The 24,630-nt window shown below is 42.3% G+C and overlaps 1 protein-coding gene across 1 annotated transcript; it reads right to left on the bottom strand.

Annotated features, from left to right (window-relative positions):
- Positions 1–595: 595 nt before the first annotated feature.
- On the bottom strand, positions 596–21,517 carry LOC106636129 (uncharacterized). The gene is made up of 5 exons (XM_089595140.1): positions 21,381–21,517; positions 5,280–5,370; positions 2,660–4,711; positions 1,017–2,335; positions 596–921 (listed from the first exon to the last, which is right to left on the bottom strand). Exons 2-5 carry the CDS (start codon positions 5,344–5,346, stop codon positions 616–618), a joined length of 3,744 nt encoding a protein of 1,247 aa, XP_089451266.1. The 5' UTR covers positions 5,347–5,370; positions 21,381–21,517; the 3' UTR covers positions 596–615.
- Between the last annotated feature and the right edge of the window lie 3,113 nt (positions 21,518–24,630).

Genomic DNA, 24,630 nt, shown 5'->3' on the forward strand with positions numbered 1-24,630 from the left:
AAAAAAAAAGTTACATTTATAATAATCCTTTGTTTCATAGCTTAAATACTATACGCGTACAGATAAATGTTTGCTATGTTACTTATACTTGTACAAAAAAAATTTTTATACACACGAATCTAATCGATCAGTAATGATTGTCAACTTTTTGCAACACACACAATTACAATTTCTTTCGATCAATTTTAAGTACATAAGTATCATTATTATTGCATCAGAGTCCCGTAACCTATGGCCCGTGAACGTCGCGTTCGATTTTCTTTCTTTCATTTAAAAAAAAAAAAACTTGTTTTCCTTAGAAAATCGAACGGAGATTCAATATATATATAATATATGACACATTTCCATAGAAAACCTGCATTGAAAACATGAGGTAAAAAAATCAATTCAACGCAGTTTTCCTACACCGATCGACACCCCCGTTTTTCAAATATCGAGAATATACTCTTGTACATTTTACGTATATTCCGGCAGTATCGCATGTAAGTATTATTTATTATACACATATCCCACTGCTCTCGAGCAAAAGGTGTATAAATAATCGTCCCTTCTTTACCCAAGAGCAAATTTTGAATATGTTATACTTCATCTGTCACTCGTTTTCCGAAAAGTGGCTCAATCGTCGTAGAGGAGCGACCTCGCTGACAGATTGCGATCCTCGATCGGTATCTCCCAACGGTTCTCCCAGGTGTCGTTCTCGTACTCAACCTCCTCGGCCATACTCGAGCACATGGGCAGTCTCGCCGCGCGCTCACAACGCCTGGACACCGACCAGTACACAAAGTCCTTCGGGCACTTGTACAGGTAGCCCTGGAGCACTAGATTGGCGTCGCGCTCGCACTTGTAGAATATGTTGCTGCAGCCGTCCCGGTGCGGGAAGTGGCCCTCTTCCGGGCACAAGGTCTTCGACGTCACCTCGACCTATATAACATATACGCACAAAGTGGTGAGTCATTATATATTTTTTTCAAATATACACATCATAATCACGAAATTAAAGAAAAAATTGCAAATACTATACTCACGGGAGACGTGGCTCGGCGCTTGAGGTTCCTGCGGGTCGTGCGTTTATCGGCTATTCCCCCCGTGCACTTATCGCTGCTGTCGGCCTCGGCGAGGCACTTGTTCTCCTTTTCGTCGAATATCAAGCCCTCGGGACACTGGAGCAGCAAAAGCTTGATTTGCATGGCGTCGCCCTGGGTGCACTGGTAGAATAGGTTGCAGAGCTTGGGGTGCCGTTTGAACCCGGTGGGGCAGACGAGGATGATCTGCTCGTCCGTGAGATTGGCCGGTGCGGGACAGTTGTCGGGCGTTGGTGGTTTGTCGCTGGTGCTCGGCATCGTCGTCATCATGTCCGTCGATGGGGTCGTCGTGGCGGCATCGGTGCTCGTCGGTGCCGTCGTCGATTGTTGTTCCTCCGGTGCCGTGGTCATCGTCGTCATTTCCGAGCTCGACGGTTGCGTGGTAGCTTCCGTGCTGCCAGCTGTTGTCATAGCTTCGGTGCTTCCGGCAGTTGTCATGGCTTCGGTGCTTCCGGCAGTTGTCATGGCTTCGGTACTTCCGGCTGTCGTCGTTTCAGCCGAAGTCGGGGGCGACGTCGTTGAGTCGGTTTCGGAGGTCGTCGTACCTTCGGAAGTGCTTGGGGAGGTGGTTGCGTCGGGGCTTGTCGTCGTACCCTCGGTGCTACCTTCCGTCGTTCCAGAAGTTTGGGGCTCGGTGGAGGAGTCTTCGGTGGATGGTAGCGTGGTACCTTCGGGGATTGGGGTGGGCGAGCCGGGTGTAGTTTGGGCCTGTGTCGTGCTCTGGGAGCTCGTGGTGGCTGGAGACATACTGGGCGTAGGCGTAGGAGATTGCGTGGATTGTTGTGGGGCAGGTGGTTCGGATGCCTGTGGTGATACGCCACCTTGGCCATTGTCACAGTCGCGGGCTGGGTACACGGATTCGGGGTAGTTGCAGACGTCGATGCTCGGATCGAATATCGTGCCTGGGGGACAATCGAAGTGGAAGACGTTGAAGCCCCTTCCGTTGTTCACGCAGCGATAGAACTTGTCGCAACGAGTAGGATTGGGGTAGAAGCCGGCTTCGTTACACACTATCGTATTGTTTTTCTTCGGTGGGTTGCAATCTGGCTTGGACCCAGAGTCGGTGGGAGGTGTCGAAGGTGACGTAGGACCTGCCGTCGACGCAGGTGACGTTCCACTTGTGCTTGCTGGAGTTGCCTCGGTTTTGTTTTCTTCAGGTTTTTCGGATGTTGAGGGTTGCGGTGCTGGTGAGGATGACGTTTCAGTCGGTGGTTTTGATGGTTGACCTGGTTTACCTGGTTGTCCCGGCTCACCTGGTTGACCTGGTTGTCCCGGCTCACCCGGTTGACCTGGTTGTCCCGGCTCACCCGGTTGTCCTGGCTCACCTGGTTGACCCGGTTGTCCTGGCTCTCCTGGTTGTCCCGGTTCACCTGGTTGTCCTGGCTCTCCTGGTTTTCCCGGTTCACCTGGTTGTCCTGGCTCTCCTGGTTTTCCCGGTTCACCTGGTTGTCCTGGCTCTCCTGGTTTTCCCGGTTCACCTGGTTGTCCTGGCTCACCTGGTTGACCCGGTTGTCCTGGCTCTCCTGGTTTTCCCGGTTCACCTGGTTGTCCTGGCTCACCTGGTTGTCCCGGTTCACCTGGTTGTCCTGGCATGATTTCATTTTGGGACGAGCCGCAAGATGCTACAAGGTAAGCATGGTTGCACGTGAGCAGAGATTGGTCCCAAGCTGTTCCCGGGGCACAGTCAAAATCGTATTTGGTGAAGCTCGGAGCATTGCCAACGCATCGATAGAATTTGTGGCAATCGTTAGGATTGGCGAAGAATCCTTCTCCTGTGCAACTACCACTTGGTTTCTGTTGAGAACCAGAGCCCGGAGCGGGAGGCTTTTGACCACTTGGTGGAGATGTGGTCTGTCCAGGTTGTTGAGTTGGTGGTTGACTCGAAGGTTGAGGCGATGTGGTGCTTTGACCAGTAGTTTCTGTCGAAGGCTGCGTTACTTGTGGAGTTGAAGGTGCAGGCGTTGATTCGGTGGTTGGCTGAGTGCTAACCGGTCCCGAAGTAGATTGACTCGAATCGGTAACTGGAGGAGTAGGGGAAGCGCCTGGTGATGAGGTTTGTTCATTTCCAGGTTGCGTAGAAGGTCCTGGCTGCTGAACTCCAGGAGTTGTGCCAGTGCTGGGCTGCTCTGTTTGTGGACCAGCTCCAGTGCTCGGTCTCTGACCTCCGGCAGATGAATCAGTCTGTGGTAACTGTCCTGCACCACCGCAACTTGGCACGGCACTTTCGTAGTTGCACGTTTGCAATTGCTGATCCCAAGCAGTTCCTGCTCCACACTCGAAGTCGTATTTACGCAATGAGCCGTTTTCATCGACACATCGGTAAAATTTGTGACAATTTTCGGGATTGGGGTGGAAACCCGCTTCAGTGCAGCCATTTGAGCCGGTCGGTGGACACGGCCTTCCACCAGTTCCAGCTGCTCCAGTCTGACCATTACCACCAGAAGGAGGTGACGGTCTGCCTGCCGATGGAGGCCAATTTCCCGGTCTACTTGGTGCCGTAGGTGGAATGTATGCAGGGCCTTTGGTGCTCTGAGTAGGTGGTGACTGTGTTGTCGGCCGTGTTGGCGCTTGCGATGGAGGATTTGGTGGTTGCGATGTGCCCTGCGTTGGCCCTTGCGATGGTGGATTTGGCGGTTGCGAAGTGGCCTGCGTCGGTGGTTGTGTGGGTCGGGACGGAGGATACATCGGTTTCGAAGGCTGGCCCGGTTGGGACGAGTCCACCGATGGCTGATTTCCAGATCCACATCCTGGCACACTGCCCTCGTGATTGCACGTCTGTAAACTCTGATCCCACGCTGTTCCGGAGCCACAAGTAAAGTCGTGTCTCTGCAACCGCGAGCCGTCACCGACGCACCTGTAGAACTTATGGCAATCGTCCGGATTCGCAAAGAATCCCTCTTCCGCGCAACCCGGCGAATTCCCACAAGCTCCACCCGAACCCGCGCAACTCGGTGGCTTCTCCGGCCTCTGCGACTGATCCACAGGACTTGGGGTCTTAGGACCTTGCGGCTGTGGCGACGTGCCCGGGTACTGAGGTTGCGACGTCCCTTGGGGTCTCTGAGTCCTCGGCGGTTCAAACGTAGGCTGAGGTCTTGGCGGTGGATATGGGTATCCGGGGTTATGAGCCGGGTAAGAGGGTCTCTGGGGACTTTGAGGTCTCTGCGGGCTGTACGGACGACTCGGGGCCTGAGGTCTCTGCGGCGTAGCCGGACGACTCGGACCTTGGGGTCTCTGAGGCTGGACCGGAGAGCTGGGGTGCGGGGTCGGTAACGTCGGACTCTGCGTTTGCGACGGGTACTCGGGTTTCTGCTGCTGCTGCGGATCCCACCCGCCGGTGTCGCCGTGGTCGATCTCGTTGCCCGGCTCGCAGCACTCGGTCCGGCCGCTGTAATTGGGGTGGACGCAAACGTTGCCGTTCGACGGGGAGAACACCGTGTTCTCGCCGCACTCGAACGAGAACATTGTCAACGGACTGGCGTTGCCAAAGTCGACGCATCTGTAGAACTTCCGGCAGTCGCTCGGGTCCGGGTGGAAGCCCTCTTTTGTACACACGAAGGATCCCGAGCCTTGTTGCCTGATTTTCCTGCCATCGCTGTGAGGGTAGTCGTAAACTTCGTTGTCGTGGAAGCCTTGGAAGAAAACAATCGGCCGTTAAAACCAGTCGACGATAGACTTCGGGACGCGATTGACGTTTTGTCGGAAGCTGCGAGGAAAAAAAAAAAGTGGGGAAGAACACGTCGTACGGGGTGGCACGGCAATCGTATTATCGCCGGGTTCGGGAGACGCGAAGAAAATTCCCGGGCGCGTTTTATCTGTGGGGGGGGGGCGGCTTTTCTTCGTTTTTCGCCGCTTCGAGCGTGCCCACGGCGCGGGAAACCAGTTTGACGACAACCGCGACGCCCGGCCGTAATTGGCAGGAGACGCGGCGTGGTTCATTTGCGATCGACTCTCGTACCGATTTTCGCCGATCGATAATGTCACGGGGAGACAAGCTCCGCTTAATTTTCGCTATGCAAATCCCACCGCCCGTTGTCGTGTATAATTTAAAAGGGACTCTATCCGTTGCGGATATATATAGCTCCAATGTGATCGGGTACGTGCCGGTGATTAATCGTTTCAATTAAATCCCCGTTTCAACTTGTACTTTGGCGATTAATTTCGATTATCGTTATAGCTACCTCGCAAATTAATACTCACCACACTCGGCCGTTCGGAGGAACGCTATGGTCCCGAGGACGCACAGCAGGTGCAGTGTACCGCGCATGACGTCTATGGGCTCCTGTCACTCCTGGGGAAAAATAAAAAGAAGGTCCATTAGTCGAATAGAAAAATCGCTCGTGAAAAGACGGATTGGGGGAGATTTGATTACAAGTGCCCGGGGGTAGTTGTAACTACTGCGTTTCGCTATTAATGCGATTTATCGCACCCGAGGAATGCTTTGTTGATTGTTTTTGATTATCTTAACACTCATCCGAGAGGCTATCGTTAGGTGGATGCGATGAAATACGTATATGTTCAGTTTTTAATGTACCACCACCGGCATAAAAGTATAAATTTGTACGCGCGCGCGTGTCGGGATCGTTCACGCCGCCGACACCTTGTCATCGTTTTACACACGAGCGATTAAACCCGCGCGCGTTAACTTGCTTATTCATCTTTATCTCCGACGAAGCACCTGTATTTTTTTCCTTTTTTTTCCTCTTGACGCGTTTGTTATTGGAAACCGGCGGTGGTTCCCCACTTTTGAGGCTCGGTTGGCCGTTTTACGGGGGTGGAATCGCGAATGTCGGGCTTAATGGAACATGGGCCGGGAAAAAGGCCTCGCGATACGTATCGAGAGGCCCTGGCGTTCGTCCAGATGGTATCGGGGCCTTTTTAGCCGGGGCAACGGTGTATGCCGATCATTTTTTTTTTTTTTTCACGTTTTCCGCGACCACCTCGTTACGAGCTTCATACGTAATGCATGAGACGTGAGCTTTGTTTTTTTTTTGTTCTTAGTATATCGTTAGCAGCTACTTGACGTGTCACTCTAAGCTTAGGCTTATAGATCGGATGGCGCCTGTAATGCGATAAGTATTTTGTTGGGATATAATGAAGAACGAGATTTTTTTTTTTTCATTAGGTGTAAGTATTTTGTTGTTCAGAAGTTTGTTATTTTTGTTAATTAAAGGGAAGAAAAAAAAAATTGTTAGTGCCAAATAAAACAATGGTCTAAGGTACCTGTTTTTAGCGAAACAATAAGTTATGTTATAAATTTCACATTTTATTATTTTTTATATAATTAATTGTCAACACTTTATTCTTTGTTTATCGGAAATAATTTTCTTCACTGTACTGAACAAAACTTTGTAAGGAAACCCTTACATTGATATTATTGATTATATTGATGTTAAAAAAATTAACATTAACGTACGAAAAGATTTTTTTTTTTTTTATTACTCTATAAATTGAAAGAAAAGTTTTAGTTGTAAAAGTAATTTTTTGAAACAGAACTTAAGATTACTTTGCTTCGAAGAAATTCTGAATTAATAGTACATAAAATTTACTTTTAAAAATAAAAATATAAAATCAGCTGTTTACCCTCTTTTTTTTGGACCGAAGTAATTTTTACTATTATTATTTTTTTTTTACATTTTCTTTAAAACCATGTTATTTTTTTATTATTTGTGATTAACTATGTTACGTTACCCTAAATAAACACTTTTTCAATTTCAAATAGCGCTTTATTAGTCTGTAAAGCGATCTTATTTTCTTATCCGGTAATTATTATTATTATTATTATTATTTTTTTTTAATACACTTCTGGATTTCTGTTAACCTACCAATTAATCTATTCCCAGTAAAAAAATGATTATTATTTTTTTTTGGTCCAAAAAAACCTTTTGTCTTTCCATCTAAATAAATTAGGTCCTCTACTTACGATCGTTTCGTCGCAAAGTGTCAAGTTCAAGCGGGTAATGGATCAACAGTCTCGTAGACACACATCCGACACGACAACTCACTGACGGCTAAGACGATACGGATCTCGTTTTATACTTAAACGTAACCGCGGTATTCCCGAAAACTTGCATCTCTCACGTGGTATTTTGATTCGAAAAAGAAAACAAAAAAAAACTTTTTTTATCACCGCGATGTGTTTTCGAAAATACGGATCATTTCGGTAAATATGTATATATATGCAAATAAACAATACCCAGGAAGTGTCACCTTGCCCGCTCCGGCTAAACATCTTCGAAAAGTATGTAATATAACATAAATAAAAAAAAACAAGGTGCGTGTTTTCGAAGCCGGTGCCACGTGAGATACGATTCTTTTTTTTTTTTTTTTTTTCATTATCTCATTGCGCGTAGTGTTTATCGTTGACTCGAGCGAGAAAGTATTAGCGAGTGCGACAGGTAAAAACGTGCATAGTAGTGGGGGGCAAACGATACTTGTGTGTTTTTCCCTTTCGCGCGAAAACATTGTTCTCTCGGCGCATCACTCGCGGATTTTACTATCTGCTCGGTCTATCCGTAACAGTAAACCCGAGTCCCACGGGACGAGGAGCGCGAGGAGGGGAAAATGATAAAAATGAGAGCGAAGAGGCCCAGGGAGAGGCAGATCGGCGAGAGATATATAGAGGGAGAGGAGGACGGTGCCCGGCTGGAATTTATATTCGCGCTATCTGGCATCTCCTTTCTTCGGACGCTCGGCTCTACTTCCTAGTTTCGACGGGGGGGGGGGTTTCTTCTTTCCCTCGTTTGCAATAAGATCGGCGTGACGACGGCTCGGCGATGCTGGAGCCGCGGTGCATATACCATTAATAATGAGCGGACCGGGGCACCATTATTCCAGGGACATTTCAACTCGGTATGAAAAAACATTTATTTTTCCCAAGTGGACTTTTGTTTTGGTCATAGTTTTCATCCATCAATATATTCACTATATACGATATGGAGAAAAACATTTTTTTTCTCACAGATACATTTTAGATATTAAAGTGTATTGTTAAGTATTTCATTAATCGGATATTTAAACACAATTAATGTTTATTCCATACCGATTTTTTTGCTCACTGTTATGCAAATTTTTTTTCTAAATGCAGTGCATTTGTTTGCAGAGACCATTTTTTTCATTCATTAATATTCGCAATACAATATTGAGAACAACATTTTTTTCTGGCAGATAAGTACATTGTAGGTATTAAAGTGTACAGTTAAGTACTTTATCAATCGAATATTTAAATACTTCAATTTTCTTTTTGCTAAGAAAATTTTTTTATTCATTACATCACTACTCATAATCCAATGTTGATTAAAAATTTTTCTAGCAGATAATGGCTGTAATTCTTTAGATATTCAATTTTATTGTTAAGTATTTCATCAATAAAATTTTTAAATACTTTTTGAAACACTTTGAATCGTTTTTTCTAAATTAATTATTTCTTGCTCACTGTTGTGCACATTTTTTCCCTAAATTTGTTGCATTTTTTTACCGAGAAAATTTTTTTATTCATCACATCACTAATCACAATCTAATGTTCGTTTGTAAAATACATCTTGTGTGAAATATTCAAACACGTTAACTCTCTTTCCTTTCAAATATATTGTGATGCATTGTTATTACTGAAAAAAATGTGTTGAGTAAAAAATGTATTACATTTTAAGCAAAAAATTATGTTACAAAAGCATTGAAAAAACATTCTTGCCCAAGTCTGATAATTATAAAGCAGTGCTAGTATGCATGTATATATGAAAATGATTGATTTTTGGTAAACAGCTAGTTGTTTGATTACCAGCTTCGTATTGTCAGTCACTTAATCAGCGCGTGCAATCAGATTAAATCAACAATGTGCATACACCGTACAAAGTACGCATGCATTTGGTTATAGAGACACGTTGTAAGATAAGAGTAAAAATTCTTATCGCCGGTTTTTACCGTCACAACAACAACGCTCATAAGGTACACACGAGATCGGCACGTATACGATACATCTATACTCGTCACGCGCGTAACGTGATTGTTTGTTGAAAAAACAGATACGTAAAGTGGGATTTATTTTTGAAACTCAATGAGGAGGAATGTAGCAGGAAAAACCGGTGGCTCTTTACTGTAAATATATCGCGTTCATCGGAATTATGCAGTTGAATCCGCTGGATAAATAATATCTGAAGCTTTGTATTTTCTTTTTTCCTCCAAACCGAAAGTCGTTGATCACGCAAAAGTTTATTCACTTTTTTTCTACGAGGTATGACAGTGTAACATATTTTTTACAATTTCAGTATAGGACTTTGGATGCATGTACAGCCACGTTATTTCAACCCTGACGGATATATATATATATATATATATAAACACACGAATTCCAATTAAATAATTAAAATTGCTGTACAATGTATTCTACATAAATCATTGTACAGCTCTCGGTGACCTCTACCATTGAACTATCCGATTTTCACCATTTATTCTTTTCACATTTACACGTCGTTCGTAAATGATAATCAGAGATTAACAATTTGACAATAGGCCCGTACAACCTCCTAGAAATTCTCCCAGTTAATTAAGTAAGGCCCACTATTTTATACAAAATCAAAGAAACACTGTTGCTACGTGCAGTTAATGTACTTAAATGATAATTAAACAATTAGATCAAAGATCAAACATCGTTTCATTCTGAATCACTAGCAGAACCTTCCCAGCAAACACATCCTTGCACAACGCTTCATCAAAATATTTTATATTACACACATATATATTATATGATAGTTACTCCATTTGCAATAAAATTAAGTTACTTGACATATTCATAAGCGAGGAATCAGCCATCAACATGTCTCGAAGCCTTAAAACAAAAAAAAAAAAAGTAAAAATCACCACCACTTTTCAATAATAACAACAACCAAATTACCCCGACGGTAGTCGAATACACCTCTCGGGTATAATTTATGCGCGCCGGGGCTCATTCATAAACTCGGCCGCCGGCGCGTACACTTATAGCACTCAATTACACGAAGCGAGCGAGGTATTGTTGGCAAACAAGGTTTTAATCCGCCGATCGATCGTTCATTTGCGTTAATCGGCCGCGTATACATATATACATATTTATACAATGAAAATTATTTTACAATCACCCGACAACCAGTACAAAAACACAGCCATCATAAAATCACATTCTTCATATTTATACACGCGCAAATGAGCCTCGATGACGTTTACTTTGTTTATCGAAAAATCATCTCGAATATATCGTATGTATGTGCGCTCGAATCCGCAATTTTCTCGCTTTACATATACCCATTGACACTCGATCGATACTATCTCTCTCTCGAGCGCATATTGTCCCAACGCGTCAAATCCAACCGCGAGAGACGAGATATACACTTAAGCTTTTCCGCTCTCCCTACCGATCGGACGTGTCCCTTTACCGACGAGACGCCGGCGCGCTTGATTGGCTATATTTAAAATCGCCGGCTCTCGTTTGTTATTCGTCGATGTACAACCCGCCTCATTGATTTATCGCATCTCCCCGTAATACACACTCGCATCCGACGCTAATAGCCATCATTGTACACATTGGTCCCCTCACCCCCTTATATGCGCAACGCGCGACAGGCAAAACACATACAACAACCGGTTATTACACCTTTTTCTTTTACAAAAATTGCCCGTACCATATATGTATTATAAATATATATACAAAAGCTTCCGTTTAACATCGCAAAATCCTCTCTCGAGCATATATATGTATAAAGGGGGAAGGGAGTGCACACACCTCTCTCGGCGCGACCATCAGCTATGGAAGATCACGGAGATGGAAAATTGCTGCGTGTACCATAACGTTTGACGCCATAGGGTATACATACATTTTCATGACGAAGTGAAAAAGTGAACCACCTGTATTGGATCTTACACGGCCTTGATCGGTAGTGAGACGCGCACTTATATATACATATTATAAACTTTTATATCTCGCGGCCGTGTATTAATTGTACACGCCGGTTAATGGCTACACGTATATACTCATCTTCTTCTTCTTCTTCTCCGTCTCGTTGCCGATGTGTATTGTACTTACGTGCGCACGGGTGTTTTTCCCTATATGTGTGCGCGCGCGAGATGTGTTTTCTTTTGTCGCGTCTTTAATTCGCGATTCCACGTATAAAACGTACGTGTCATCTCTCGAGAAAGAAAAAAAAAAAAAAAAAAAGAAAAAAAGAAAGATGCCCCGATGTGTGTGAATATGTATCGGCGCGGAGAGGGAAGAAAAGAGATGGTCGCTCGAGTCCCTCGAAAAATGCGGGGAAGAAGCTGATCGCGAAGGTCGCGCCTTTGTCGCGGATTTTCCGAGAAGAGCGAGAGGGACGTACGTGCCAAGCGAAATTTTCATTAGTGGGCAAGTGTTTTTTTTTTTTTTTTTTTTTTTTTCCACAGCGGGGGAAACAGTAATCGTATATGGAGTTATTGCTATACATGTGCGCGCGAGTTGGAAGAAAAGCCGCGGAAATGCGGACTACATATAGCTTCAAGATTTTTATTGTACAATAGTTTTAAATATTGATTATTGTACGAGAGTTTGGGAAACACGTGTACCCGCATGTTTATCGTGAACCCGAAATTTGATTACATTATTAATTTCTTCGCAATTCGAGTTATTAATATATACCATTAAAATAAATATGTGTATTACGCATAATATAACATGTTCTCACGGAGGGATGTGTAATTATACGCGCGTGTGACGAATTAAATACGTAAAAGGCAACATTTCGCGATTTCCTAGATTTTCGAATATCGCATTCATTTGAAATCCTGCGCATGCGTCCCCCCTCCCTCGTACACCACCCCTTACTCGCGGAGCTGTAAAAAAAAAAAAAAAAAAAAAAAAAAATTAATGTCCAAAAGACAAATCAGACGCAACCATCGACTCCTCGCGCAGGATTCTCACCCTAGACGACCTTGGATTGCAGAGGAGCTCAACGACCCAACAGCTATTCCAGTGGGCGTAAAAAAAAAAAGGGGATCTCTTAAGTTTCTCCCCCGTACAAACGCGCGATACAAATATACGCGCGGCATTTAACGGAATCGACGGATGAATAATTCATCGGTCCCATAAAGCACAGCCCTATTTTGTATACATGAGCAAACCACTATACTAGCTCCCCCCCCCCCAAAAAAAAAAAAACCAGATCAGCTCCCCGGGACAGCTACGAGTCGAGAGCTTTTTGCCCGATTGTCCCCGTATATAAATATATATTCTCTCGCATAGTCGAGTGATCTCGGCAGCAGTGGCGGTAGCCTATGTTTATCTGGAAGCTCCGATACGAGCGATGACAGAGGGAGGCTCGTGTATTAATAAAAATATCATCATCATCATCCGTGTACCAAAGACGATACGTCGAGATAACACCGCTGATGAGTACAAGCGACGCTTCGCTCGGTCATTTATTGCAATTGTACACGCACGCTCCTCGTATTGTTCATCCTCCTCTATACGTATATGAGTATAATAAGGAGTTGAAAAAAAAAAAGAAAGATAGGCGCTAGTCATCATTACTTCTCTGTTTCATGGCCGAATTTTTTTTTTTTTTTCGGGGTTTTTACCTTATAACATTGTATTGTACCCATGTACATCGAATATCAATATGCAGTTTTGTGGTGGAGGGTCCATTTTTTTTTTCCTTCTCCAATTTATAGTGTGGCTCGAACTTAATTGCTCGGTACAGTGAAAAATATCGCAGATGAGTTGTACTACAAAACTAGTGAAGAAGAAGAAGAAAAAAAAGAATTTTTTGTATCAATGATTGCAATGGTTAAACGAACCAGTTCCCTTTCCTGCTCCTTACCGTACGATCGTTTTGCAATCATACATACCTACACACTTTTACAATCGGACTCGGGGTGTATATACAAGTTGCCTTACAAGTCCAATCGAGTATCCCCTTTGATCGAAAAAAAAAAAAAAAAAAAAAAAATATATGCGCGTTATACGCGTGCCTTTTACAATGTAACTCGCGCATTCTACGCTCCTGAGATTGATAAGATCGGATAATTATGTGAGCACAAGCGCAACAAAACAGAGTCGTCGACGTTTCGTATGTTATTACGTGCTTGACGCTAATGTGCCCACACAACACGAGATATTAAAATTCATGCAAATGTATATATATATATATATACGTACTCGATGCGCGAGAGATCGAAATCGACAATCTTTCAAGGTTGTAATCGCGCGGTGCGTATATTACACAGGGTATATATATATATATACATATACAGACAACGTTTTTGTAGCGGTGCAACGATGAACCCGTTCGGCGATGGAGATTGTTATTGTTACGATTATTATTATTATGTGTGTTTACCCTCTCGGCGTCGGCGAGACATTGACCCGTATAATTACAAGTATGACAGATTCGCGGTGGGAAGTGTATGAAATATATAACAAGTGAAATAAAGGCCATGTCCGAGCTTATATTATTATATACATACCGTCGTTGCGGTGTTTATCGCTTTGATTTTGATGCTGCTCCTGAATAATGTGGTCTGGAGCTGACTTGGGCACAATTTGTTTCGTGAATTTTCAAACGATTTCAAACTAAATTTATTTTTTTTTTTTTCTTGCCCAACAAAACTTTTCATTTGTCACTATATCAAAAGTATACATTTTTTTCCGACAGATGTCAAGTCCTACATACTCGAAATGTATAAAGCTCATTGCTATAAGTATTTTGAATCAAGTGTTTCTTCTAAACTATCAAATTCCTTCAAATGTACTGAAAAAAACAATTTTTGTTGTTGTTCAAACACAAACAATGCATCACACTTTTGAGAGAAAAACGCAACTTAAACCAATTGGATAAAGTATATATATACATGTGTCCCAAGTCAGATGCAATTGATGTGCATGTTGAAAAAAAAAAAAAAAAAAAAAATCTATATACACACTTGTTGGCAACTTGATGGTCGTTTTTATAAGCCTCAAAGTCCCAACGCTCGAAAAGGGGGGGAGAGAAAAAAAAAGAATTGTTCCGATCTCAAACCGAACGAATGAATGAACAACCGAGCGGGATAAGGTGACTCGCGGATCCACACATTATAAATATCTTCCTGCTAAAGGAGAGAGAGAGAGAATGAAATAATCCGTGTTATAGTACCTGCACCGAACAACAAGCAAAGGTGGGGGATCGCGGCCTTGCAACTTTCAACAAGGCTGTGCGTACCACATGCAGATACATATATAAATACACGTGTTACACATATACGCCGACCACACAGCCAACTCTTTTTCTTTCCCATATTCATGTACTCATGTGACATTATGCAGGTGTACAATGTCCCCTGCGCAAGCATTTTTTATCTATATATATGTATATATTTATATTTATACCTGTAATACATGGTGGTGCGAAAAAAATTGACGTGTGTTTTTAGTTTTTATGTATGCCATGATATTGGGTTACTGACTCTATACATATACACACGAACCGTGCGAGAATCTTTGCACGAAAACCCTCGCCGATGCGTCTTCGCGAGAGACGGGCGAATCATCAAAGAGTCTTTTGCACTTGATAAATTTATACACGCGTATAGGTACAAATATATTCCCTTATTAAATTTCCCCCTTTCAATTAAATTATAACATCAACTCGAATCCTCATATTGTATTCGTATACACTTTGCTCCTGTATCGCGCGATCTTTCTCCCCCTTCCTTCCGCATCTCCCGGTACCGGTCATTTCTCTCGCCCACCTTAATTTTATCGATCGTTCGTTCGTATATACATATTATATACGCGTTATTAATATACGTTAAATCGGTTGAGCCAATGAACAACACGTACCCCCTACCATATCGAGCTCTATGAGCTATGACGCTAAAAACGGAGAAACCGGCAAATTGCCTTTACACTTTGAGTACAAGTACACATCACGCTCGCGTCTACGTGTGGCTATAAATTGTTTTTTTTTTTTTTTTCCATCCAGGATTGTTTTGTTTTATTATTCCCCGCGAGGATGCGGCATAGCTATTCTCTTACGCGGTTCGCAAAGTAAATATACCCTGTACCTAATATGCCTATACGGTGCTAATGGACGGCAAAGCTCCACTTTGGCCGTGTGTGTAACGCGCGACACGTTGATTTATGAAAATGGCTATATATGTATACCAACTGTGTTACACTCGACACCCCATATACAAGTATACGGTATACTCGTTTCTTTTGTTGTGTGCGAGCCCGTGGGTTATAAGTACATCGGATACCTAAATAGCTAACTGCTTAGTAGTCGGTGGATAATGCGGTATTATATTGTTATGATGTGCCATTGATCGCGAAAAGTGTGGTAAGCAGTGAGGCTGAGAGGTGATTAACACACGTATACGCATCGCGGGGTATTCTTTTTTTTTTTTTTTTTACTGATTTTTATGCAGCCTACAGGTGAACGATTTGTTACCCTTGTTTGGCAAGATTTTTATATACTGTACGGAAAAATAATTTTTTATTTTCTACTCGCAATATCGAGAAAAAATTGCTTTTTTTCTGGCTGATAATACGTTTGAGATACTAAAGTTTATTTGTTTATCAAATATTTTAATGTACTTTGACTCTTTTTTTTTTCGAAATTGTGTTTATTCTTTTAAATTTTGATGTAGCTATTCATTTCGTTAAAAAAAAAAAGTTTGCCAATCAAGTGATTACAGAAAAAAAAAAAATTTATTTTTTCAAGTACTTTGTTGTAAGTTGCAAGGACAAATATTTTTTTACAAACTTTAATAATGCATTGCAGTTTTAGAAGAAAAATTATGTATTTCAAAAAAAATTGAAACAGTGTATATATTCACGCCTAAGTTTCCGTCAATGAAAAAACTCTCTCTAAGAAGATTTGATTTAATAAAAAAAAAGTACGTCTCTTTAAATTAACAACTAAACAAATACCATTCAAGAGATTCATGTTTTAGCTTTGAATAAAATTTAAAAAATCATCTCAACCCATTTTTTTTATGTAGTTTGAGTTTAGTTTAGTTCAGAGTAAGCTACGAGCAATTGTCAATCCCAAAAGCACATATATCTGTAACTATTCATTTTTCGGCATAAAAAATATAAATGATTGCTCGAGTAACTGATTAGATTTTTTGAATCACATAAAAATAAAAAGAGTATAGTTAAAATTGATTGAATCGCACATCAAAAAAAAAAAAAAAAAAAAAAAAATGATAAATCCCCATCCACACAACCTTCATAGCGTCGATACCAAGGTATACACACCTGTTGGATGCACAAATCAAAAACACGCGGCTCTTGTCCCCCGCGTAACATATAAAACATTTTAACGACCAATCGTCCAATCAATTATCATACCTCGCGAATTCACCCGTACCCAACGAGCCTTTTTTGCATAATCACCGAGCCATCGTAACGTTTAATCAATATCGAACAACGATATTACAATAAACATATATATATATGCGCGTGTATATTCCAACCGATGACGACGACCGTCAACGTCTCGTCGCAATTAACCAGCATCACCATCATCATTTTTTTCCATTGCACCTCACGGATTATTATACATGTGCGTATACATACGAAAGCGCGTTTAATCGCAATCAGTCCTCAGAATCTCCTCCCCCCTCCCCCCCAACCCTGGAAATTTTTCATCCGTGGACTCTGTCTCATTAGGAAACAATTTTCCCTCAGAGCAGAAAGCACAATAAACAGCAGAAAAATCGCTTTTATGACACACGCGTGCGCATATTTATTTATAAATATAAGCGTATATATATATATGTGTGTGTGTGGTGATGGTGACGAGTGTGTAGCGTCTTCGGGTGTACGGTGCAGCCGCGCGCACGGCCCGTTAGATCGTTGGATGGATTATGCATTATGTGTCGTACTTAGCTGGAGAAATGAATTTCCTTGGCTCGCGCGTAAGTGTCCTTCGTTCGACTGTACATATATGCAGTGCTTCGAGACTTTTTTTTTTTTTTTTCAGAAATTCGAGACGATCGGCTTTTATATATATATCACTCGAGTTGCTTATTACAACGCTTTTATGCGTCACTGCGTGTAGTTTTTCTTTTTTTTTTTTTTTCCTACACAAGTTGGTCGCGATAGCGTTTCGAGACAAATCGGAAATCTGTGCGCCCCACCCCCGAGGTATTTTAACGAGGGAATCAACGTCAGTGCGCTTTATTAATTACCTACAAGTACCGGACAATGTTTCGTTTTTTTTTTTTTTTTCTTCGAGTCACAACTCGTGAGAATCGCTTTGGACACGTCTCCTAATTGACGCGCCAATTAGATTTTTGTTCAATAATACATACCATCGAGTGATATGCACACCGCATGTGTCATTTGACTCTCTCTCTCGAGAGAGAGATGTATACGTGTCTTCCCTTCGAGGTCGCGTTAATGGGTCACGCATATACGCGTGTAACATGTACGCGCTTCTCCGATCGAACTAATTACTTTTTAATAACGAAACGTGGCGAGAAAACCCATGCCACCGTTTTCACCTACATGTACACGCGTAAAAGGAAAAAAAAAAAAGGAATCTGAGGTCGCGCATCGGCGGATTTTTCATTTATCTCTCTCTCTCTGTGCAGTGGACACACAATGACGCGAGATATTTGTGATGAATTAAATTTTCATTTTTTAAATTTTATTTCCACTCGAGGGAAAGAAAACTACTCCGGAGACTGTTTGTACTGGATGCGACAATCCCGGCATTCCTTTACTTCGTGGAAATTATTTATTTATTTGCCTTACGTAAGGACGCGAAAAGGAAAATTGTATCAGAGACAGACGCGCAACTGCCAAGGTTGGGAAAAACGAGCGCAATATACCCATAGGAGGCGCGCGCGGCTATTGGAGATGGAAAAACAAAGAACATCCTATCAAAAAAGCAATTAGAAAAGCGCGACTTCCTACTCGGATAAAGAGAGGAAGAAAAAAAATGTCTAAACTCGCGGAGTATACATATATACAGAGAGTTTGACAAAAACGGGGGAATCCCCTGCTTCGCGTCCGCGTGGGCCTCTGTTCCGGCATATAATATAGGAAAAGAGGAGCTCGTTAGCCGCTGTGTGTATGTATATACACACACTCCCTGGATGACGGGCAAAGCAGTGTATGCGCGATCTATCTCCTTTTTCCCGTGGCGAGCAAACGGAACGGAATTATAAAAGGAAGCGCGGGTCCCCTTTCATATAGCCATATGCACACAAGCACCGTTGGTACGTTTCGTCGTCGTCCTCGTGATGTTTTATCTCTCGTTGTGGTGGGCACCCCTTGCGGCAAGTCCAGTTGTTCCGGGCGATGATAATTTGCGTGTGCACCCCCTATCTCTTGGGTCGACGCGGTCATCGGTATGGGAAAGACTACTCTTTTGGATTCTAACGGGTTGATATAGATACTATGTACTCTATATATATGATCTCAAATTGCGTGATAAGTATACAGATTTTTCAAAACAGTACACATATAGTGTATATTATATGCAACACTATATTCGAACCGTTTCACTATTTCAAAGTTGCCAAACTTTTTTTAACTGTTATATATTCACTATTTCCACCAAGTTGATGTTTTATTATTCAAATCGGTTGGTACCAGTTGAAATAATATGTACGGATCGTGCAATTTGGATAACTGATGAATATTTACATCGACTGGCGATCCTCACTTGTCCCCCTCAAATAGTGAAATTTTCACTGTTTAAAATTAAAACTAGTATGATGTGTGTGTGCAATAGTTTGCAATTGAAAGGGAAGAAAACAAAAAAAAAAAAAAAAAAGTAAAAGAGAAATCAAAGCTGGTACGATAAGATGAGAACGGAATGGGTGATTTATACAATACACGTGCACTATGCATCGTATAGATATAACAAAGGGAGGACAGGTTAAACGGGGGAGAAAGAGGTCATATTTATCATATACTACACGCGTATGGCGACCCCGTTTATTTCGTCGCGAAGTGGAAAATCTCGAAATATATACGACTCGCTTGCACAAAGGTACAAAAAAAATGGACACGAAAAGAGAGCCCTTTTTTTTTCCTCCACCCGCGCGAGGGAGCCTATATATAGCCGTTGTCCGCGAGAGACACCAGCTCTCGCCTCGTCGTCCTACACCATATCTCTTTATTTTCCTCTTACCTCTGGAATTTCAATATATATATATATATATATATATATGCGCGCGCTCGCGCCAAAGTATAAGCGCTAATGCGCCTGGATTAGCATTTTCGCTTGTTTTCCGTAGATCAAGAGAGGAAAAACGGAGATAACGATCGACGGGGGCTTTTACGCTCGTACATCTTCATCTGGCAGAGGGAGAAGAAAAGATGGAGATATGGCCTTTTTTTTTTTTTAATGTTTATCGAGGCCTTGATTGCGCGACAAAAGAGGTGGTGGCGACGCTCATTGTTTCGCCGTATTTTCGGGCCCGTGATGAATTATTGATTGCAATTTGGGACTTTTGGGTTATCGGGGAGGAGGACAATTGGCTGACGTGTGCGGAAGAAAATCGGTGCGCGTGACCGAAATTGATATTTACATGTATACGTCGCGCGTGCATATTTAGCGCGAGGACAATAATCCGCTTATGGTGAAACGTTTGAAAGACCAGGAAGCGATTGCCGGATCGCGGCTCTTGTCGAACGGAGCTTGAGGTATGGGTGCATACGAGGCGCGAAAATGACGCTTTGCCCGTGTTTGCTTTTTCTTTTTTTGTTGTTGGGTCGGGGGTTTTTTTTTTCATGAAGCTGAGTATTTTTGGGTACACTGTAAATCCAAGTTCAAGCACACGTTTCAACCGTGTATAATTGTAACTTTTTTCTTTTGATAAAATTCATTGCAGTTGCGTTGATAAACTCTGTTACAAAAATGCAATAGAGAGTAAAACATTTCTTGCATACTATACTATACTTTGGTTGCCGTCAGCACAACCATTGCGCATTTTATTAAAAAGAGAAAAAGTATTTGGTTCCACAGTGTACAACTTATCAAACAACATTGATTTATTCCTATTTACTGCGCCGATTTGGCTAAAAAATACAGAAAAAAAAAAAAAAAAAACCGTAAATCTGGAAAAGTATACTTACTGCAGAGAGCAGCGGTGCAAGCACGGCGCGCGACACGCGTGAATCACCTGTACTTATATATATATACCTACATACGCGCACGCATCGCGTTATATTTTGGCATGAGAACGAGGCCAAGCGGCCGAGAGAGAACCAGCTCACATAATATATTATATTATGCACGTAACACGTGTGTGTACACACATATAATATACATGTATGTACACACGTGTATATATATATATATGCCTGTACAATAGGTAAGTATACATTGTAACAGCAACAAACGGTTAAGCTGTCGAGTTTCGCGGGTGTCCGTAATTGGGTGTCTTTAATCGGACACCGGCATCGGCACTTTTAGCATATTACTCCTGTCCTTGTCTCCGGACAAATGCATTTATTCTTTTTTTTTTTTTTTTTTTTTTCAAGGGCGGCTCTCTTTGTGTACGTTTTTTTTTTTTTGTTTTATCGACGCTGAAGATTTAGTGGCTTTCCGTATGCATAGGGACCAATTATGCGCGTCCGCGCGCGTAATCGATTACACGAACAGGACACTATTGTTTGTAAGTTTGCATGTTTTATATATATACACCCGTGTATACGCGCGAAATTAAAGATTTAAAAGATCCACCGATGGGATAATGATGCTTTTACGTAATTTTTGATAATCCACTCGGTCGGGTATCTTTGGGCTCCGCGAGTGTTTTTTTTTTACGTTTTTCTTTTTTTTTTTTTTTTTTTTTGGATGCAAAAAGTATTTTTTACTTGATTGTAAATTTTCCTTTTCGGGAAACAATTTTTTTTTGGGTGTAGGTATTAAACGCACAAATAATAGGAACAATACGCGTTTCACGCGCAGACACGTCTCAAGGACGAGGGCAATTATCCGCGCCGATGCAGTTGTCATGGGAACTTGACGATCTTAATTGCTCACCTCACAATTTATATACACCTCGAAATTTAACGGGTCGCGATAAGCATCCACTCATATAATATGCTCTTGTAAATTCCCCTAACACCTCGAACGAAAAGTGATTGGTTCGGCCTAACTCAACCGTCCACGCGTATGTTTATTTATTTTTTTTTGTTTGGTTTTACTCTCCGTTTTAAGCGATTATCCATTTCCAAACTTTTTAAAAAATTGTCACGTATACGCATACAAAAAAAAAACTCGGGGGTTGGGGAAGAAATGGTAAAAGAAGAAGGAAAACAAAGAAGAAAAAAAAAAAAACGGTCCAACTCACCCTGTTCGATGCGAGAAGGGGTAAAGCCGATCCCGAGCTTGCGCGCAGCACCGATCACTCGAGCGGGCTTCTCATCCTCGGGCGCACTCCGCAGCAACTTGCTCTTCTTCTCACCCTTTTGCTTGGGAAAAAAAAAAAAAAAAAACTGTATCCTCCCGATGAACGATATATACCGCAAAAGCCAAAAAGAACCGCGCTGCCTCTTCCCCGGGTTCCGCGCTGTACAGAGCACACACACGCGAGGAGAGCTCTCTCGAGGGAGTAAGTCCCGAGGACGCGGATGGCTCCCACTTATAAAGACTCCTCTCTTCTCTCTCTCTCTCTCTCCCTCGCCGGCGGCTTCTTCTGCTGCTTCTTCTCCAATTGGCGTATGTCCGCGCGCGCCGCTAAGGAATCGCTCGCTCGCACGTACATACATACATACATATATATATATACACACGTTTTGCTTCCAAGCGCGCGAGCAAGAGAGGGAGGGAAAATATATATTATGTACCTCCACCAAACGTCGTCCAGATTGACACATCTCGATGTGGAGAAAAAACAAAAAAAAAAAAAAAGCAACGATATAAGGGTGCCTCCTTAAGAGTAACTCTCTCTCTCTCTCTCTGTTTTTTTTTTCTTCCCTCCTTCTTCCGGGCGATTCAGTAGAAAGAGTCCGGGATATAGTCAGACGCGCGTTTCCGGGTGCGCCCGACTTATACACAATAAGTACAATATTCTCTCGGCGATGCGCTTGCAAAACGATAACCACGCGCGTCGCGCACCCACGGCTATACATGACAATGCGCATTTTCCAATGACACACGTGCACATACACCCATGGATTGGAAAATCCGCGGAATCCTCGATTTAGCCCCTAACGATCGGGACTACCGATCACAGGTACATACACATCGGCTCGAGTGACGCGGCGAATCGGAAGCCGTTTCCGCCATGCAATTAAGTTACACGGAGATACACACACATATATACACGGAGAAAAGAGGACGGTGGTGGAGGGTAAGTATACGCGTGGAATGCGCTACTGATTTATGTATCACTGCGATCGAGGGGTGCACACATTATAACGGGGAATAAGCAGCGGCGCCCCCCTCCGTCGCAATTAGCGTCGCGGCAACACTATATATACAATATACTTACCCCCCTTGTTGAGGGGGGAAGAAGAAGAGAAAAAACACGTATACGTGTATATAATATAATTAAATCTTTAAGCCCGTCGGTCCGGTGCGGGGCAAGCTCTTTCGATCCAATTAGAGATGAAAAGCCAAGGGTATACACATACACAAACGGGATAGATCGAGAGAAGAAAACGACATAGGGATAGCGTGTATATATATTATATACACATAGCCCTTCTTTTCCTATAGAGAGAGAGAGAGAATGATCGTTTGCTGCGCGCATAGACACACGTACAAGAGTGTATATAGACTCGCGGAAGAGAAACGGTCCATTGTCCTCCTGTGTGCGCACATATATATTATACAGTAGTCCCTCGAATATATTCGTACGGTTGACGATACACTCCCTCTGTTTTATTTATTTAAATGTATACATATACCCTCTTATTTCTTCTTTTTTCACTTCAAGTTCGATGCCTGCGTCCACACGCGCGACCAGTATATTATCAGGGCACGTATATATTGTATTCTTCCGCGTCTTCTACATTATATATGCTGCACCTGCATGTGGCAAAAAAAAAAAAAAAGGGGGAAAAACTATATGTATATATATTTATACATATGCGCACCCTATCGGTGGATTTTATCATTCCGGGATGTGTAACCGCATTCTCTTGTTATAAGTATATATACCAATAAGGGGGGGGGGGGAGATTTTCAACGGTTTCTAGCCTGTAAGCGAGTCGAAAAAATCGAGGGACCAATACTTACCCACACACTTTGTTGTCGTCGCGCATAGGTTGTCGTTTGTTTCTTTAAGGGTTAGTGGTCGGCGCCGGCCAACGGGACTTGATGTTTTTACACCCGTGCGGGTATAGGTGTATGCATGTGTGCTGGGGACGTGTAACGCCTGATGAACATTTTTGCCCAGTGACACGACGGGGGGGTTCGGTTGCAGTTAACGCTACTTTGCTTTGTTGTTTGGGAAATATAATGGATTTTCGAAATAACGGGGGTGTACGTACGAGGTATACGGTACGTGGGTGCTTTCGAACGGGATACACTTAATATATCGTCATCGATTTTTAATACCGATTTTTTTCTTTTTTTTTCGACGATCGGTTGGATCGGATGATCTGTATGTAAGGGATCTTTTTTTTTAATTTTAATTTTGTATCGACCTACATTAACATTATCATTGACATCATGAACTCTAAGTTTTTGTTTTCTTGTATAGGTCGTCCTATCCCGCATAGGTCATGTGGTAGAATTAAAGGGTCGACATGCAGAGGAGAACCTGCAGATCGAATCCCGGACATTCACAAACGACGGGGGATAACATATTGTAATAAGTACAGTCAAAATATGTAATGGAAAATGTGATACAAAGAAATAAATAACAAAATGTATTGTTTCCGCTGGATAGAGTCTTCCTTTTTATTATTATTATTATTTTTTTTTTATTCTAATAAGTATGCATGATCCTCCGACGCAACTGATCCAAGTGCAAGCAAACTTTGGCATAGTCTTTGAAAAAAAAAAGAACGTGTACTATTTTTCAAGGGGGTGTGGAACGAAAAAAAAAAAAAAAAAAAAAAAAAAAAAAAAAAAAAAAAAAAACCGGTTGATCGAGCACCTGATCTCTCGAAAGCGACACAATGGACATTCCAATCAAAACTGCGTGTACCAACAGCGGCACTATACGCGAGCAAGTACCTATACACTTGATGCACTTTGAGCGTCAAGTGAATGTCAAGTTCGCTGTCTGTTACCTACATTTTTATATATACATACATATATATACTGCGCTGTGCGTATCTATCTATCTTCCTACCTGGCAATCGAAATGCGCGAGTTGCGAGGGAGACCGCAGCTGATGTGCATGTATATATATATGCAGTACGTTGCACAGAAGCCGCGGGACAACGGTATAAAATAATGGGATTCGGCGGGTCGGCCGCGTATTTCCGCGAGTCTTTCTCTACAAACACAGATATACACCCAAGTGTTTGTTATACTCTCGTAGGCGGATGCGCGTGCGTTTCCACGCTCGTAATGGATCACAGCTTTTAGAGTTTGTCACTTTTTTTTTTGTTTTTTTTTTTTTTTTGTTGGTCTTCAAATGGTGC

This window comes from Copidosoma floridanum, unplaced genomic scaffold (genome assembly GCF_036245765.1).
Source record: "Copidosoma floridanum isolate Cflo_tuat_1 unplaced genomic scaffold, Cflo_Japanese_pri ptg000025l, whole genome shotgun sequence".
NCBI lineage: Eukaryota > Metazoa > Arthropoda > Insecta > Hymenoptera > Encyrtidae > Copidosoma > Copidosoma floridanum.

Bases quoted from the DNA above. Each gene is read 5' to 3' on its own strand.
- LOC106636129 (XM_089595140.1), bottom strand. From the start codon at position 5,346: ATGCGCGGTACACTGCACCTGCTGTGCGTCCTCGGGACCATAGCGTTC. The intron at 4,712-5,279 runs GTGAGTATTAAT...TTTTCTTCCAAG, and splicing joins CCTCCGAACGGCCGAGTGTG to GCTTCCACGACAACGAAGTT. The intron at 2,336-2,659 runs GTGAACCGGGAC...CAGGTCAACCAG, and splicing joins AATCATGCCAGGACAACCAG to GTGAGCCGGGACAACCAGGT.